The sequence below is a fragment of the Notothenia rossii genome (assembly GCF_949606895.1).
Source record: "Notothenia rossii genome assembly, chromosome: 1".
NCBI classification, from domain to species: domain Eukaryota; kingdom Metazoa; phylum Chordata; class Actinopteri; order Perciformes; family Nototheniidae; genus Notothenia; species Notothenia rossii.
Genome location: NC_136912.1, coordinates 7,082,378 through 7,097,961, shown reverse-complemented (window position 1 = coordinate 7,097,961; position 15,584 = coordinate 7,082,378). Strand labels below are relative to the sequence as shown.

The 15,584-nt window shown below is 40.9% G+C and overlaps 1 protein-coding gene across 2 annotated transcripts; it reads left to right on the top strand.

Annotated features, from left to right (window-relative positions):
- Positions 1 to 110: 110 nt before the first annotated feature.
- pus10 (pseudouridine synthase 10) lies at positions 111 to 15,177 on the top strand. Of its 2 annotated transcripts, none has more exons than XM_079683697.1 (18): positions 111 to 236; positions 1,871 to 2,005; positions 2,286 to 2,582; positions 2,666 to 2,752; positions 4,659 to 4,693; positions 4,776 to 4,890; positions 5,163 to 5,224; positions 6,238 to 6,283; positions 7,684 to 7,748; positions 7,837 to 7,922; positions 9,577 to 9,702; positions 10,291 to 10,347; positions 10,584 to 10,660; positions 10,908 to 10,963; positions 11,918 to 12,035; positions 12,999 to 13,141; positions 13,300 to 13,399; positions 14,678 to 15,177. In XM_079683697.1, the coding sequence occupies exons 2-18, from the start codon at positions 1,880 to 1,882 to the stop codon at positions 14,714 to 14,716; spliced, it is 1,635 nt and encodes a 544-aa protein (XP_079539823.1). In that variant the 5' UTR covers positions 111 to 236; positions 1,871 to 1,879; the 3' UTR covers positions 14,717 to 15,177. The 2 variants fall into 2 exon arrangements, with proteins under 2 accessions (XP_079539823.1, XP_079539824.1); XM_079683698.1 differs by having other exon boundaries at positions 129 to 240.
- The last annotated feature ends 407 nt before the right edge of the window (positions 15,178 to 15,584 follow it).

Sequence of the window (15,584 nt, the reverse complement as noted above, 5' to 3'; positions counted from 1 at the left end):
GGATTATACATTTAGATAATAGGTGATTACATGCTGAGTTTTGTATCCTCTAATTAATTCCTATCGTTGAAACTGTATCATGCAATTAATAAAAACGGATCTGGCCTTGATTAGCTTGGTCTGTTGTAGCAGAGCTAGCATTCAGGATGAAACATGTTAGCAAGTAACTGAAGTAACTGAGCTCTGTCTTGTTTTTGTTTCCTTATATCTTCGTGAATTCACCACATCAGTGATCGGTAGGTGTGTTTCCTGTGTTGAGCTGCTGCTGTCGGTGCTGTGTGTGCTGTGTGTGTCTAATAACTCTCTTTATGGATCAATGTTAGCTTAGTTAGCTTAGCAGAGTCTGGGTTGAAAACAAGCATGGTTTTGCTTCAACGGCTGTTTTCAGTCTCTCGTGCAGAAGCTGATGATATACATCATGTACAGATCCATTCAAATGTTTATAATCTCCCCCCACAAAAGCTTGATGGGCCACAGTCATATATCTATAGAGGACTATACTGGTGCAATGATTTAAGGTCTTATACATTGATGTTATTTCATATGAAGGGTTTGTTTTGAACCAAAATATGTGCAGATTTAAAAAGGAACAGGTTCCTTTTCTCTTTGATTAGTGCACAATATCAATCAATCAATGTGTATTCATATAGCCCAATATCACAAATGTTACATTTGTCTCAGTGGACTTCACAGTTTGTGCAGAATATCAATATGACAATATGACACCCTCTGTCCTTAGACCCTCACATCATACAAGGAAAAACTTCCAGAGAAAACCCACAGTTTAAAGGGAAAAATGGGAGAAACCTCAGGGAGAGCAACAGAGGAGGGATCCCTCTCCCAGGACGGACAGACGTGCAATAGATGCCGTGTGTAAATTGAAAAGATAATACATTTACAACATAGGTAGACCAAATGTTTGGAAATGCATACATTTACATTCTGTAAATCTTATTATTATAGACACATGTGTCTATAATAATAAGATGAACCCACGAGGATGTCAGCAATCTTGTGGGAGCCATCAGGGAAGTAGTATGGTGAGAGTCAGGCAGGACCGCAGAGACAGGTTCAGCCACGACTCGAAGTCCAGGACTCAGGATAGAGGATCCAGGACACAGGACCGCAGCAACAGGATCAGCCTCGACTCAGGATCGCGGCGTAGATAGACACCAAAAAGAAATTTGGGGGAAGCTGGGTTATTCGAAACATGAGAGTACGCAGGTACAGACAGAGAGAAGGAAGAAGTAAGGTGTCCCCCGACAGTCTAAGCCTATAGCAGCTAAACTAACATGTCTACGTACATGCACTCCCTTAGGATAGGTTGAGGGAAAGGGGTAGCAAGTAGGAAGTAAGGAACAGAGGTGGAGAGGCACAACGTGTCTATACTGCCTCTACTGTGTAGTTTAAAATGTGTGTGTGCTGTTATTGTAATTATTTATACATTTTAACATGTTTCTATGAGCACCTTGCTATAAATAAAATGTTATTATTATTATGAACAAGCTGAGATTAACAATACAAGTGTTGCTCTGGCAAAACTATTCTTCCAACTTCTAAGTACAATTACAACAGATAGAAAGTTATTTAAGTGTGAGCACTGGATCTGGGAATGGAAGCTGAAGGCGTATACTGTATATATAGGTAGATGTGTATATAGATATATGATAGAGGTTTGAAGTGTGTCTATATATCTGTCCATATCAAAGAAGCTATATAAGGATACGGAATAGCTCTTAATTCTCACACTTCGAAAGGTTTAACCAGAAGTTTTGTTTGTATGTGACATGCATACTTAGTCACTAACTGTCATGTGATCCAGCCCTGATCATCCTGTGTTTCCTAACTATCGTCTCTTCCCCTCCTGCAGTCTGGAGTCATGCTGCCTCTGAAGGAGAAAGATAAACCCGTGGTCCAGAAGCTTCTGTCGGCCGGCTGCTGCGCTCGCTGCGTCCTCAGGTTCTGCTGCGTGAGCGTCCAGGCCACCTACAGGAAGCCCCACCAGGTAACACTCACCTGCTATACTTAATTATAAGCCTTTGAAAAGTCCTCTGGGAGCCTCATATAAATCAGAACAGAATCAGGTTTATCACCAGGTAGGTTCACACGTACGAGGAATTTGACTTGGTGTCGTGGTGCATAGATAAAAGTAAAACAAAAATAAAAAACACAGATATAAAACTATGATAACATTAACGAATATAACAAAATATGAATCAGTCTAAGTGCACCCTCTTTTGCTAGTGACTGGCTGATCCATCCTGCATCGTGTCATTTATCACCAGGAAACACTCAAAGAACTCAAAGCGTTCATCGGCAACACAGAGAACGGCAAATCCCAAGATTCAGTAGCAGCAGATTCCACAGAAGAAAACAACAAATCCCATGATGCAACAGCACCAGAACCAACTGATGAACCCGCTGATGACCCGCCGAGCAAAAGAGCGAAACTGGAGCTCAGCGGGACTGAAGCTCCATCAGAGGAAGACGCTGCGGAGGAGAAACTGACGGAGGAGCCGAGTGTGTGTGTGGCGTGTTTGGGCATCCTACAGGAACTCTGTGGCACGACTCAGGCCGTGAAGGTGTGTGTGCAGTTCCATATTCACACACACACATTGTCAGATTGTATCTTGCGTCAGATGACCTTGATGTTTTGTGTTCACAGATAGCGGAGAAGGTGAAGGCAGAAAAGTACGAGCTTGAAACTCTGGTTCTGTCTGTGTCTCTGCCCGCTCAGCTGTGTGTCCGCGAGGTCAGTGTGTGTGTGGTGTGTGTGTGTGATGTCATTTAACCATTGTTGGAAGAAATACTCCCTACTTTGATTAGGTTAAAGAAGATATATTATGCAAATTTTCAGGGTCATATTTGTATTTATTGTCTCTACTCTGACATGTTTCAATGCTTTCATGTTCAAAAATCTATTTTTTTGTATATGTGTGGGAGAGAAAATCCCTTTGGAGGTAACACATGGATTTGAGCCTTTGCAGACCATTTACACACACTTATATAACACACATCAGGAGAGGGAAAAGCATAATGAGGCCTCTTTAAAGTATAAATACCACAGTCTGAAGATATTGAATTACAATTTAAAATCCCTGAATTAAACACATTACATGAGTAAAAGTAAATTATTATTATCTTAAACATGTACTTAAAGTATCAAAAGTAAAATAAGTTATGTAGAACAGCTCTTTCCAAAGAATATTATATTATTTAGTAGGGATGTCCCGATCACCTTTTTTTGCTCCCGATCCGATTCCGATCATTTGATTTTGACAATTTGCCAATACCGATTTTTCCCGATCCGATCTTTATGCAATGCATTAAGAGAAAAAAAAGCATTCAAGTTGTCCCTTAAGGTTATTTTTTTATTTAAATTGGATATTCTATCCAACATGGATATAGCTTCTTTCTTTCACAGCAGCATTGGATCAGTTCAGTTGTGCAGCATTGGATCAAAACAAAATAAAGCTTATCAGTACTCGTTAGCTTACTGCTACAATTAGACACTGCGCCCTGCCCACTCTGTTGACAGATTTGAGAGAAATAAGCAACCAGGTCTATGAAAACAAGCCCCAAAGAAGCAACACATACATGATGTTCTGTAATTTGAAACCAAAACTAAGGCCTCAGGATGACTTTAAGACTTGAACATGGTCATTTTTGTTTTGTAACATTGAATAAAAAAAATTAAAAAAAATCCGATCCCCGATTTTTTTGTTCCGATCTTTTGAAAATCACGTGATCGGCTCCGATCCCCGATCACGTGATCGGATCGGGACATCTCTATTATTTTGTTTTATCACTAACATGTTAAGTAAGGGATAATGTGCAGCGAGGCGGTCATTATGGGGAATAGAACACCCGGTCAGGATCCCGACGCGAAGCCACATTCTCAAAAAAGTAACGATATGACTCCCAATATTAATTGAAATGCTTTTTATAGATTTAAAAAATAGTAGGCTATTATTTATTTAAAATGACATGCATCCGCTAAAGAAAAATAGTCCGTTGTTACCGTTTGAACTACGTAGCAACGGTAGGAACTCCTTCGATAGTGTTTTTGCGGAGCTTTTTGATTACAGATTTGAAAACATCGTTGCTTGCTTTAATAGTAGCACAATTCATCATGTGGAAAGTATCTAGATATCGCTGCCCTAATGCCAAAGTAACTGGCAACTGAATATGTTTTGCCGTTTGATGTCTATGGCTGGACCGTTGCGTAAAAAGGAGGGTTTCTGCCCCGTTACTTCTCCGCTGTTTTCTGTGTCCCAGTTTCAGCCAAACTGTATACAGTTCAATCAACCGGACTTCTTTCTTCAGATGTGAGCGTCCTTAAGGGTCAATAAGTCCTTGACAGCGGTCTGTACTACTGGATTAACAACGTGTCAAGTGTTCTGAATTGACCAATCAGAATCGAGTATTCAACTAAGCCATTTAATAAATTGTGAGGTGAGGTTCATTTGAGTGGAGCTGAAAAAAGCTCAAGAGCTGGAGGTGGAGAGTTAACACTTCCAAAACTTTCGAGGACAATATGTTACAATATGTTGACATAATAAGGTGTTCAGTTTCTTGATGGGTGTTTCTATTCTAAGACCAATGCATCAGCTTAATGAAAAGGAATATAACATTCATTTTTGTCTTTACTCCTGCAGCACTCCTGTTGGCTGCATGTGAAGAAGGAGTTGAAGTGAGCGAATCTTATCTTCTCCATTTTAAACCTCCCATCAGTCCAGTGTCACGGTGTAGTTTAACTTCTTGTTGTCTCTCAGGGAGAAAAGCATGGCGTTGGATAAGGATGACGTGGTGCAGGTGAAGGAGGCCTTCAAGTGGGTCCTGCAGGGTCTGGTCGCCAAGGAGATAGGCGGCGTCGCTGTGGTTGCCAGGGTACGTCAGAAACACTCAGTCGGGTTTATTTATTTTATTAATTTATTTTATTTTATTTATTTTATTTATTTATTTTATTTATTTTATTTATTTTATTTATTTTATTTATTTTATTTATTTTATTTATTTTATTTAAATTCATTTTTTTATACATATTTTTTTATTTTCAATGTATACAATAGATTTAATTCATGTTTTCTCCCTCTAACGCATTTAAATAATACAAGTGTATATATTTAAAACAACAGTCTGTTTTTTCTGTTTTTCTTTAGAGTTTGTTCGAGATCTCTGTGGGGTTCACCCACAAGGAGACGGACGCTGACTGCCACTTCCTGTGAGTCCTCCTCCCTCTGAAGTTCTCCCGACTATACATCCTCTTTTATTCATTATGTTAGAAAACTCTCACTCGTCTCCGGCTTGAGCTTCAATCTCAGGATCCATGTATTTATGATCCTCTCCAGAATGGAAGTAGTCATCACATACAGAGCATCAACTAGTTCCTGAACAGTGTCCTTCACATGCTGATATACTGATATAACTTAGTACTTTAACGCATTTCAGATATGCAACACTAAGCTGTCTGTGGCTCTTTCCTGCTGCAACGCTGCAAATTTCCCCTCTTTGGGACTAATAAAGGTTTTCTGATTCTGATACAAGAGAGGGAGTTACAGTCACAAGATGGAGGAATACCGGTTCTTCTAAGTAATTATACATCCTGTCATGAACAAAATACTGACTTTCTCTCAAAATTCTGACTTTTTCTCAAAATTCTGACTTTTTCTCAAAATTCTGACTTTTTCTCAAAATCTCAAAATTCTGACTTTTTCTTAAAATCTCAAAATTCTGACTTTTTCTCAAAATCTCTAAATTCTGACTTTTTCTCCAAATCTCTAAATTCTGACTTTTTCTTAAAATCTCTAAATTCTGACTTTTTCTTAAAATCGCTAAATTCTGACTTTTTCTCTAAATTCTGACTTTTTCTCTAAATCTCAAACTTCTCACAAAGTCTCAAGATGGAGGAATAGAAAGCAGTATTCAATGTTTACTTCAGATTAGCTCCACGTCTGAAATGATCATGCTTGTCATATGTCTCTCTCCATAGAGGCTGAATCATCATGTTAATCACAGAGCTATCATATGCCTCAAACAGTCCTGATGCTCTTCTAGCTAATCACACATCCTGTCATGTTCACAGTTGGGATACCTTTGTGATCATGCTACTCTGATATTGAAAGAGTACATTCAGTATTCTCCCAACACATCACCAGGAGTACACAGGTGACCTCTGATCTTTATCACTTGATAGACGTGTGTTTAAACGATGCTCCACTTCCTGTTTCCTCACAGAGCAACAACGTGTGCCGACTGCTTCAGACCCACCAAGAACAAACAGGTGAGGAAGCAACAGAGGGACAAGCCATGTACATCACAGACACATACACACACCCTCAACTTGCACCAGTATTAGAAGCATAGGCCTACAAATAAAATAAATAAAACAAAATCAGTTCACAGTTTCCTTTCAGTCAGTCTTTTAGAACAACACTACCAGAAAGTTCCTCTTTAATGAATAGTTAGTGAAAGGCTAGAGCTGCGGTGCCCAATACGTCGATCGCAAAGGTATTGTGGGTAGATCTGAGAGTGACCTCTTTGAGCCATTTCAATCCGGTTTCCGATCAAAACACAGAAACAGCTCTTCTGAAAATCACAAACGACCTCCTCCTCTCCTCTGACTCCGGCAACCTGAACATCCTCATCCTCCTCGACCTCACCGCAGCATTCGACACCATCAACCACACCATCCTGCTGTGGGTTAGAGCGTTGATCATCAGATCAAGGGGCGTTGGTGAACTCCAGTTTGAAACCACTGCGTCAGGCCCGTTGTGTCCTTGGGCAAGACACTTCACCCGAGTTTGCTCCTGTGGGTAATGTCCACAGTAATGACTCTCACATGTCTAATATGTGCGCTTTGAGCACCTGCAAAATACAGGTATACTCAGTATATATATAAATAAATATATGTTTAGCATTTTTAATGTAGGTAGACAGGCCCGCCCCTCCCTACACACAGATCACGCAGACTGCGTGGGACCTCACCTCGCATTTCACTAGCCCCCCACCCCCGTCGACGCTGGCGGCACAGAGGGCCTCATGACTTTGCGTGGGGCCACAGATTGGGCCCTGTAGGTAGATCATTTTGACTTGGTCATTTTAAAAGTAGCTCCCAAGCTGAAAAAGTGTGGGCGCCCCTGGGCTAGAGGTTCCATGCTTTCTGTCCAAGCCACTTAGATGCCTTTTACAGACACTTCTAACGCGTTTCCTTCCATAAGATTAGTTTAACTCACGTTTGGATGATTTGCTTAGCCTCCAGTGGTGTGTTGATAATGTGTTTTGCGTTTACTCTAATTAAAATAATACACTTTTACACATAAAAACAAAGAAAACAGGCCTTTACAGTAGTCGAGACAAATCAAACAAAAGAGACAAAACTCTAATAAAATAGTAAACAACTTAGGTGCTCTTTCTCTCTCTCTTTCTTTCTAAGGATAGGGTTCTTTAACTTTACGGTTAAAAACTGTGCCTCGATGGCGTCTTTCCGACAGGTTGCCCATCTTACTGTCTCTCTGTGAAGGAGGTGTGGTGGGAATTGTAGTCCTTTACACCTAATTGACTACAGACGTCACAATGAGGCGGCCCTTTTTATAAACAAAATACTGTCTCTAACAGGTTCAGTGAGGTGCAGTTAAACATATTATAACACTGATTAAAATATGTGTGTTTCTCTTCCTGCAGTCGGTGTTCACCAGGATGGCGGTGGTCAAAGCTCTGGAAAAGATTTCTGACACCAAATTTCTAACGTAAGTTTCCCCCTTTTAGGTCTTACAGTTCTTTATTTATTTAATTAATAAAGTGCTGTTTGAAATAATTACTGTTTTTATTTGTCAGACATTACGCTTGTCCACCAGCGAAGCCAGCCAGCAGCTGCAGCTCACAGGACGTCCAGTGCCTCCACCAGTGTGTGTTTGTAGCAGGTAAACACACACACACACACACACACTCACACTCACACACTCACACACACACACACACACACACACACACACACACAGAGGGAGCGATATTAATGACATTTAAAAACTAAAACATATTTACATTATTTTTCAACTACTTCACATTTATTTATTCTTTATTTACTTATTTATTAGATATAGTCATGCCAATAAAGCTCCTTTATTATATAAAAAAACAGAGTCTTTGTCCCCACCCAACACACATAAACACACAATGAAAACTGGGTCTTCTTACTGTTCCTGTTGTTCAGGGAGGTACAATAAGTTCTGTTTTTTTCCCTTCCTGATGTTGTTCCTGAGGCCTGTACTACGAAGCCGGATTTTCGCTTAGCCGGCTAACTTCAGGGAAAACTCTGGGTTTCCGGTCCTACGACGCTGGTTCTCTTTTTAGCAGGCTAGATCTCCATGGTAACTTATGCTGAACGGCTAACCTGCCCCGGAGCAGGTTAGGTTGCAGGCTAAGAGATCAACTCAGTGAAAGCACCGCCTGCTGACCAATCAGAGCTCAGTGTGCGGAGTTTAAAGCGATCATATTATAGGAGAAAGGAAATACAGAAAAGCTGCCGTTGCAGGAAAGACGGCCGACCTTGTGCACGTTAAAATTAATAGAATATCCCCTCCCATCTTCAGAGCAATCTGACTATTATAACATTAGCGTTAAGAAAGCTTACTTAAATATCTGCCACAACATAAGTAACCGGATCAGAGTAACATTACGTACAGTCCGCGGCGGCACTGTGAGTGCAGACGTCGATGTGTCCCATTATCATTCATATCATATCACGTCATAATCTATCATATATTTCCTTATCTGAGTCAGCTGAGCCGTATCTGGCCGTGCAACACTCAGTGTCACATACTGTATGCAGAAGTATTATTTTAAGCAACACATTAAGTTGACGAAACACTCGAGACAAATGTAATTAAAGTCAGATCGTGTGTTAGATGGGGCAGTGATATCATAAACCTGTTAATGTACGCATTCAAACACTTGTTCTTGTACCAGCTGTATTCACCTTGCAGGTGCAGCTATGTGGCTTTTATCCTGGATAAAGTGTTTAAGTCATGGATGTTTAAAGTTTAACTTCTTCATATGTCTAATATTATAATTGACTTTTCATTCAGGAAGTATGACGCTGCGCTCTCAGTACGCTTCTCCATGTTTGCGATTGGTCAAATGTTGCTAGCCCCGCCCCTTTCATGTGAACGCGCACTCAGCTGGACAGAGAAAATCTGGCTTGAGTTACCGAGTTGATAACCAGCGTCGTAGGACCGTTTAGCGAGAACGCGTTTGTTAGGATTAGGTAAGCCGGCTAACTCAAACATATCCAGGGTCTGTTGAACTGGATTCGTAGTACAGGCCTCAGATGTTGTTCCTGTTGTTGTTCCTGAGTTTGTTCCTGATGTTGTTCCTGATGTTGTTCCTGTTGTTGTTCCTGTTGTTGTTCCTGTTGTTGTTCCTGATGTTCTTTCTGTTGTTGTTCCTGATCTTGTTCCTGTTGTTGTTCCTGAGTTTGTTCCTGATGTTGTTCCTGATGTTGTTCCTGAGGTTGTTCCTGTTGTTGTTCTTGTTGTTGTTCCTGATGTTGTTCTTGATGTTCTTTCTGTTGTCCAGGGAGGTACAATAAGTACAGCCGCAGCCTGCCTCAGACTCCCTGGGTGATCGACGGCGAGCGGAGGATGGAGTCGTCGGTGGAGGAGCTGATCGCTGAGTCCGTCCTCTCCTCCTTCAGATCGGAAGGTGAGTCTGAGTGTCTGCAGCTCGGTGTGTCTGCGGCGCGGTGTGTCTGCGGCTCGGTGTGTCTGCGGCTCGGTGTGTCTGCGGCTCGGTGTGTCTGCGGCTCGCTGTGTCTGCAGCTCGGTGTGTCTGCAGCTCTGTGTGTCTGCAGCTCTGTGTGTCTGCAGCTCTGTGTGTCTGCAGCTCTGTGTGTCTGCAGCTCTGTGTGTGTGCAGCTCTGTGTGTCTGCAACTCGGTGTGTCTGCGGCTCGGTGTGTCTGCGGCTCGGTGTGTCTGCGGCTCTGTGTGTCTGCGGCTCGGTGTGTCTGCGGCTCTGTGTGTCTGCGGCTCGGTGTGTCTGCGGCTCGGTGTGTCTGCAGCTCGGTGTGTCTGCAGCTCGGTGTGTCTGCAGCTCGGTGTGTCTGCAGCTCGGTGTGTCTGCGGCTCGGTGTGTCTGCGGCTCGGTGTGTCTGCGGCTCGGTGTGCCTGCAGCTCGGTGTGCCTGCAGCTCGGTGTGCCTGCAGCTCTGTGTGTCTGCAGCTCGGTGTGTCTGCAGCTGGAGGACAGAGTTTAATATGGAAATGATAATGTTCCTTATTTACTCTCTCACAGGATTTAATTTCTCCTCGTCTGGCAGAGAGGATGTGGACGTCCGGACTCTGGGAACCGGTGAGACTCGCTGTTTCATTTGACTTTTATCACTTTATAACCAATAATGGACAATATATAAAGATAGATAGAGAAGAAGATATTATTGATTTAAGAAAACAGTCTAAAAACACTGAATTATAAGTCCTGAATTAAAAAGTACTTATTTAGCACAATGGCTTATTTCCTCGTGTTGCGAGGAGCTTTTTACCACTGCATACAAATTAAGTGTCTTTACATTTTTCTCTGATTGTCAGGTCGTCCGTTTGCGATGGAGCTGCTGAATCCTCACAGATCCAAACTGAGCCGAGCGGAGATGAAGCTGCTGCAGGAGGTCATCTTCATCTTCATCACCTCACAAACTACAGATGAAACACTTCCCTTATATCTCCTCTGATGCTCATTAGGAGGAGTTAACACTTTGTTTCCAAGCTTAATATCTGAACAACTTCAGCCAGCATTTGATTACTTTTGATTTTCTTGAAGTCGTTAAGATCTAAAGAAGGTAGATAGATGTTGAGATATGTCCTCAAATGTTATATTCGACCTAACCTTGTTTTTGTTTTGTGTTTTTTTTTTAGACAATCAACAATTCTTCAGACAAAATCAAAGTGAGAGACCTGCAGATTGTGTCCAGGTGAGAAAATATGAAACTGTAAAATCTCACCTTTTATTTATCGTCTTGTTCATAACAATCATCGCTCCCTCCTCACCCTTTGTGACAAGTCAATACATCCAATGTTTGTCTTTGTAGAATAACAAATAATAATAAAAAATAAGTAAAAGGATCCTCAGCACGGATAACGACTTTTAAAACCAGTAAAATCCACCTCACAGTGCTTTGGATTCTGTTGCTTCCACCTTACCCTTACTTTTTAAGACTTAAAGTGGACCTATCATGCTATATTTGAATAATATAGTGTAGGACCATACCTATATAAGGCATATTTATACTTTTTATTTTTCAAAATACCAAACAGATCATGCATTTTAGCCATTCCTCATTTCGCTCAATTTAACACTGTCTTTGCATCATGGGCTGATTCTGTGAGAACAGCACCATCTACAGGCCTGGCATATGTACTACAGCGTCTCCAGCGCTTTGGAACGGCAATGTCCGTGGCTGTCTCCTCCTAATTGGTGGAGTTGGCCCAATAGCCGTAGCGCCACTTCTGTGACGTCATAGAAGTGTTCAGATCTGGATCAGTCTGTATCAGATCCGTTGCAGCCCCTTTTTAAGAGATTTGGGTATGGAGGAAAATAGAGAGGGTTGTGTTTTCTGACACTTGGTGAGTTCCACCGGGGACACATCTGCATGTATAAAAGACGTACAAAAGTGCATTTTGCATGATAGGTCACCTTTAAGTTGAAAACACTAAACATCCCAAACTTAATTACATTTTCCATTTTTCAGTTTAACAATAACTGAAAAGCCGGTGACTTCCAGTTCCTGAGAATATTTAACCTTACTTTCATTTTCCTTCCTGTGTCCGCTGCACCTGCATGGTTAAACATTTAGCTTCAGTTAATGAATGATTATATATAATATATGAATGTAAAGCACAGCGGCTGACGGCTGTGTTTCCCTCAGGGAGGCCATGGGGAAGATGAAGGAGGGCGAGGAGGACAAAACCAAATCGTACACGGCGCTCGTCTGGACCCTGAAACCCATTCAGAGTGAAGACATCGCCTTCATCGACGACATCAAGGTCACACACACACACACACACACACACACACACACACACACACACACACACACACACACACACACACACACACACACACACACAAACACACACACACGTTATTCCTTTATTTGATTTGTTCCCCTTTTTATGTTTCCCCACATTTTTTATTGTTCTTTTTTGTGGCACTCCTCTCCAAGTGCTGAATGCATATTTGGTCAATTAGAATTGATGTGATGATCAGTTGTACGTCAAGTTTAGAAACTGAATTGTTTTAAACGTGGTGTTAAATGTTTTTAAATTGAGTTTGAAACTGGATTTTAAAAGGTTGCAAATCTCCAATAGAGGTACTGAGCGACCACCAATTTAAATCAGTGGAAATAATAACAATAATACATGTTACGTCCGGCAGTGGCTCAGTCGGTAGGGGCTTGAACTGTGAGCCGGTTCAAGTCCCCGAACAGACCTAAATATGGAGTGTGGACTGCTACTTGGAGAGGTCCCAGTTCACCTCCTGCCTTGCCGTGGTGCCCTTGAGCAAGGCACCGGACAACCCCCTTCCCCCCTCACTCCCATTGCTCCTCGGGCGCTGTACAATAGCTGCTCACTGCTCCTAGTACTAGACTCCTGGTACTAGCATGGGTTAAAAGCAGAGAACACATTTCACTGTGTGTGCTGTGTGCTCTGCATGTGAGACCATTAAAGAGGGTCTCATCCCTCCCATTCTATCTCTATCTCTATCTATTCTATTTATATAGTGCTTATCTTGGTACTCAAAGACACTTTATATGCTAAAATTAACTAAAAAAACTTAAAATATACAAAAAAACAGAATAATTACAGATTAAAAACGGTTCTGAAAAGATGAGACCTGAAAGAGGACAGAGTGAGTTCCAGAGCTGCTGCAGGAATAAACTGACTGTATGCATTTTGAAACATACAATTATCTGATGTTGTTGTTGTTGTTGTTGTTGTTCCCTCCAGGATCTGACTCTGGATCAGAAGACTCCTCTGAGGGTTTTGCACCGGCGGGCGCTGGCAATCCGTCCTCGAGTCGTTCACAGCATGAAGACTCGCTTCATGGACTCGCATCACTTCTACCTGGAGATGAAGACGCAGGCCGGCACGTATCCTCACCCCACACAGTGTTCCTCCACTCACAGGATCAGGAAAATACGAGAATGTTCCGTTGTTTCCTTCTGTACGTGATTATGGTCGTATACTTCTGTACATATTCCCTAAATTCTGTAGATTACAGATGAAATGCTCCTGAACGTCCGCTCAGTTACATCAAAGAGTTCGTCCACGGAGACTTCGGCCGCACCACACCGAACCTCTGTGAGCTGCTGAAAACAGACACGGACATCCTGGAGCTCGACGTGGAGGTGAGGGGAAACTATTTCAAAGACTCAATTCTAGATTAAAAGGTTTTAACAGCATATGCACATAAATTACAGTGAAGAAATGGCAATGAAAATCGTTTGACCCAAGCTCCTCCAACAATGAAACGCAATGAGATTATTCAGAAATGTGATATCATATATAAATGCAATTGAAAGAACAGCAGTAGAGTGTCTCTTTATATATTTAGAGCTATTTCTCTGAATTAATCTTTATCTGTGATCTTATTCAACTTTTCAGAATTAAAATATCTGAAAAGTCCCAGTTTTAAATGTACCTTTTAGCCACTTTTCGGTAATTCTTATTAGATTTTGGATTATTTTAACTAAATATTTTTACCCCATGAAGAATTGTAGTCATGATGCGTTTGGATCTTAAGTGGCGGCTGAAATGCATTAGAAAAACACAGTTTTTTAAAGTGAAACTGCTTTTATTATTGTTCTACCGGTTTGATTACATGATCCATTTGTTCTTGAGATGAGACCTTAATTGACGTCTGGATTTCAAATGATCAGAGAATTGTGTAGACCAGGGGTGTCAAACTCAATTTCATTGCGGGCCACATTCGCATTATGGTTGCACTCAAAGGCCCGGTTGTAACTAAGACTATATAAAAATACATATATAAATATTTAATATTATATATAAAATAATGTATTATATTACCTTATTGCCTCTGCATTGGATTATTTTCGGATAGGGTAATAACTTCATAATTAACTACGTCTGAAAGCAGAAGTCTAGGGCAAATAATTGCAAGTCTCTTCAGTAAGAATGTCAAAAAATGATTTTAAAAAAAAGAAGAAGTTACATTTTGAAAGAAAAAAAAAACATTTAAAAAAAAAAAAGTCAAATTCTGAGAAAGTCAAATTTGAGATGCATTGTGGGACATGTAGTTTATGGCCAACGTGCTTCTGTAAAGTAGTATGTAACCGTATAATCAACATATCATATTTTTTGCAAGCTCTTGTGGGGATTTGGTTAGTGGAAGCTCGTTAAGATTAACCTGAAACTGCTTTGTTAAGTTTTTACTGATTTTATTTAGTTAGTTTTGTTTTGGAGAGGAAAAGTGGATAATACGGCGCTCCTGAACACTAGAAGAAGAAAATCATACACAACAAAAACGACCTTTGTTAATGTTATGATTCAGAAACCCTGGTGGCATAAAATGATCATCAATTTATGAGCCTTTATTTAGCCAAATATGCTCTTTGTTGACCCCTACCTGTTAGATATAATCTGTGTGTGTGTTTGTTCCTCAGTCTGTGGATGTGGACTGGCCTCCGTCTATCCCAGAGTGAGAGTCCTGGCTCTGAGCTGTGAGAACGGACCAATTCTGTTTCTGTGTGGAACCGTTGTCCCTGAACGCACCACGAAACATCCCCAGAGTGAGACTGAACACCTGTTTGAGAGGTGAAGAGGAAGCAGTCACACCTACCAGCTGCATTTTCATCAAAACTCCAGGGACTGCTTCTTTAGTTCAATCACAGAAAATGGTTGCAGTTTGAAAATGTACAGCACCCTGAAAGTAACACAGATTTCTTTATTTGATTCCTTTTTATTTCTACTTTATCTGATACCCATCATGTGAGTTTAAAGCACATTGAACACAGGTGTGGACAGGTGTATTACTATCTGGTACAGGTTTATTTCACCCAGCCCTAGTTTCTCTGATGTGATTATTTTCTGTAACAAGACTGTAAGTATCAAGCCTTGATAGCAGTCCTGTAAAACCTGCATTAAATGCCAGATTTTATTTTGATCCCATGGTGTCTTCTCCAGTTGTATTTTCTGTACTCTTGAGTTTAATCTAGCTTAATTTGAGATCTTATAACGACTGCATCACAGAGAAACCAAACCATAATTTTTGTGTAACAGCACGTCGTATCATTAAAGGGATTTCATAATCTCTCTCTATCAACAAATGATTGTGAAGTAAAATGATAAATTATTGGCGAAACCAACATTCTTGATATTTCCACAAAATATTTCTAAAACCTTCAAAATAAGGGGGTGTAATGATCCATGAATCTAGAAGATAGATAAATTGCTTTTAATGATGAACAAGCCTATTTCATCAATGCAGTTAGACAAGGTGTAAAATGGGTAATTTGATTGCAGCCCCTCCGAAGTCAGCCCGCAGACTTCAGGTGTATATCAGTATGTAGT

Excerpts from the sequence above, each read along its gene's own strand:
- pus10 (XM_079683697.1), top strand. The coding sequence starts at position 1,880 with ATGCTGCCTCTGAAGGAGAAAGATAAACCCGTGGTCCAGAAGCTTCTG. Across the intron at positions 7,749-7,836 it reads TCTGACACCAAATTTCTAAC|ACATTACGCTTGTCCACCAG; the intron begins GTAAGTTTCCCC and ends TTTATTTGTCAG. Across the intron at positions 9,703-10,290 it reads CTCCTCCTTCAGATCGGAAG|GATTTAATTTCTCCTCGTCT; the intron begins GTGAGTCTGAGT and ends ACTCTCTCACAG.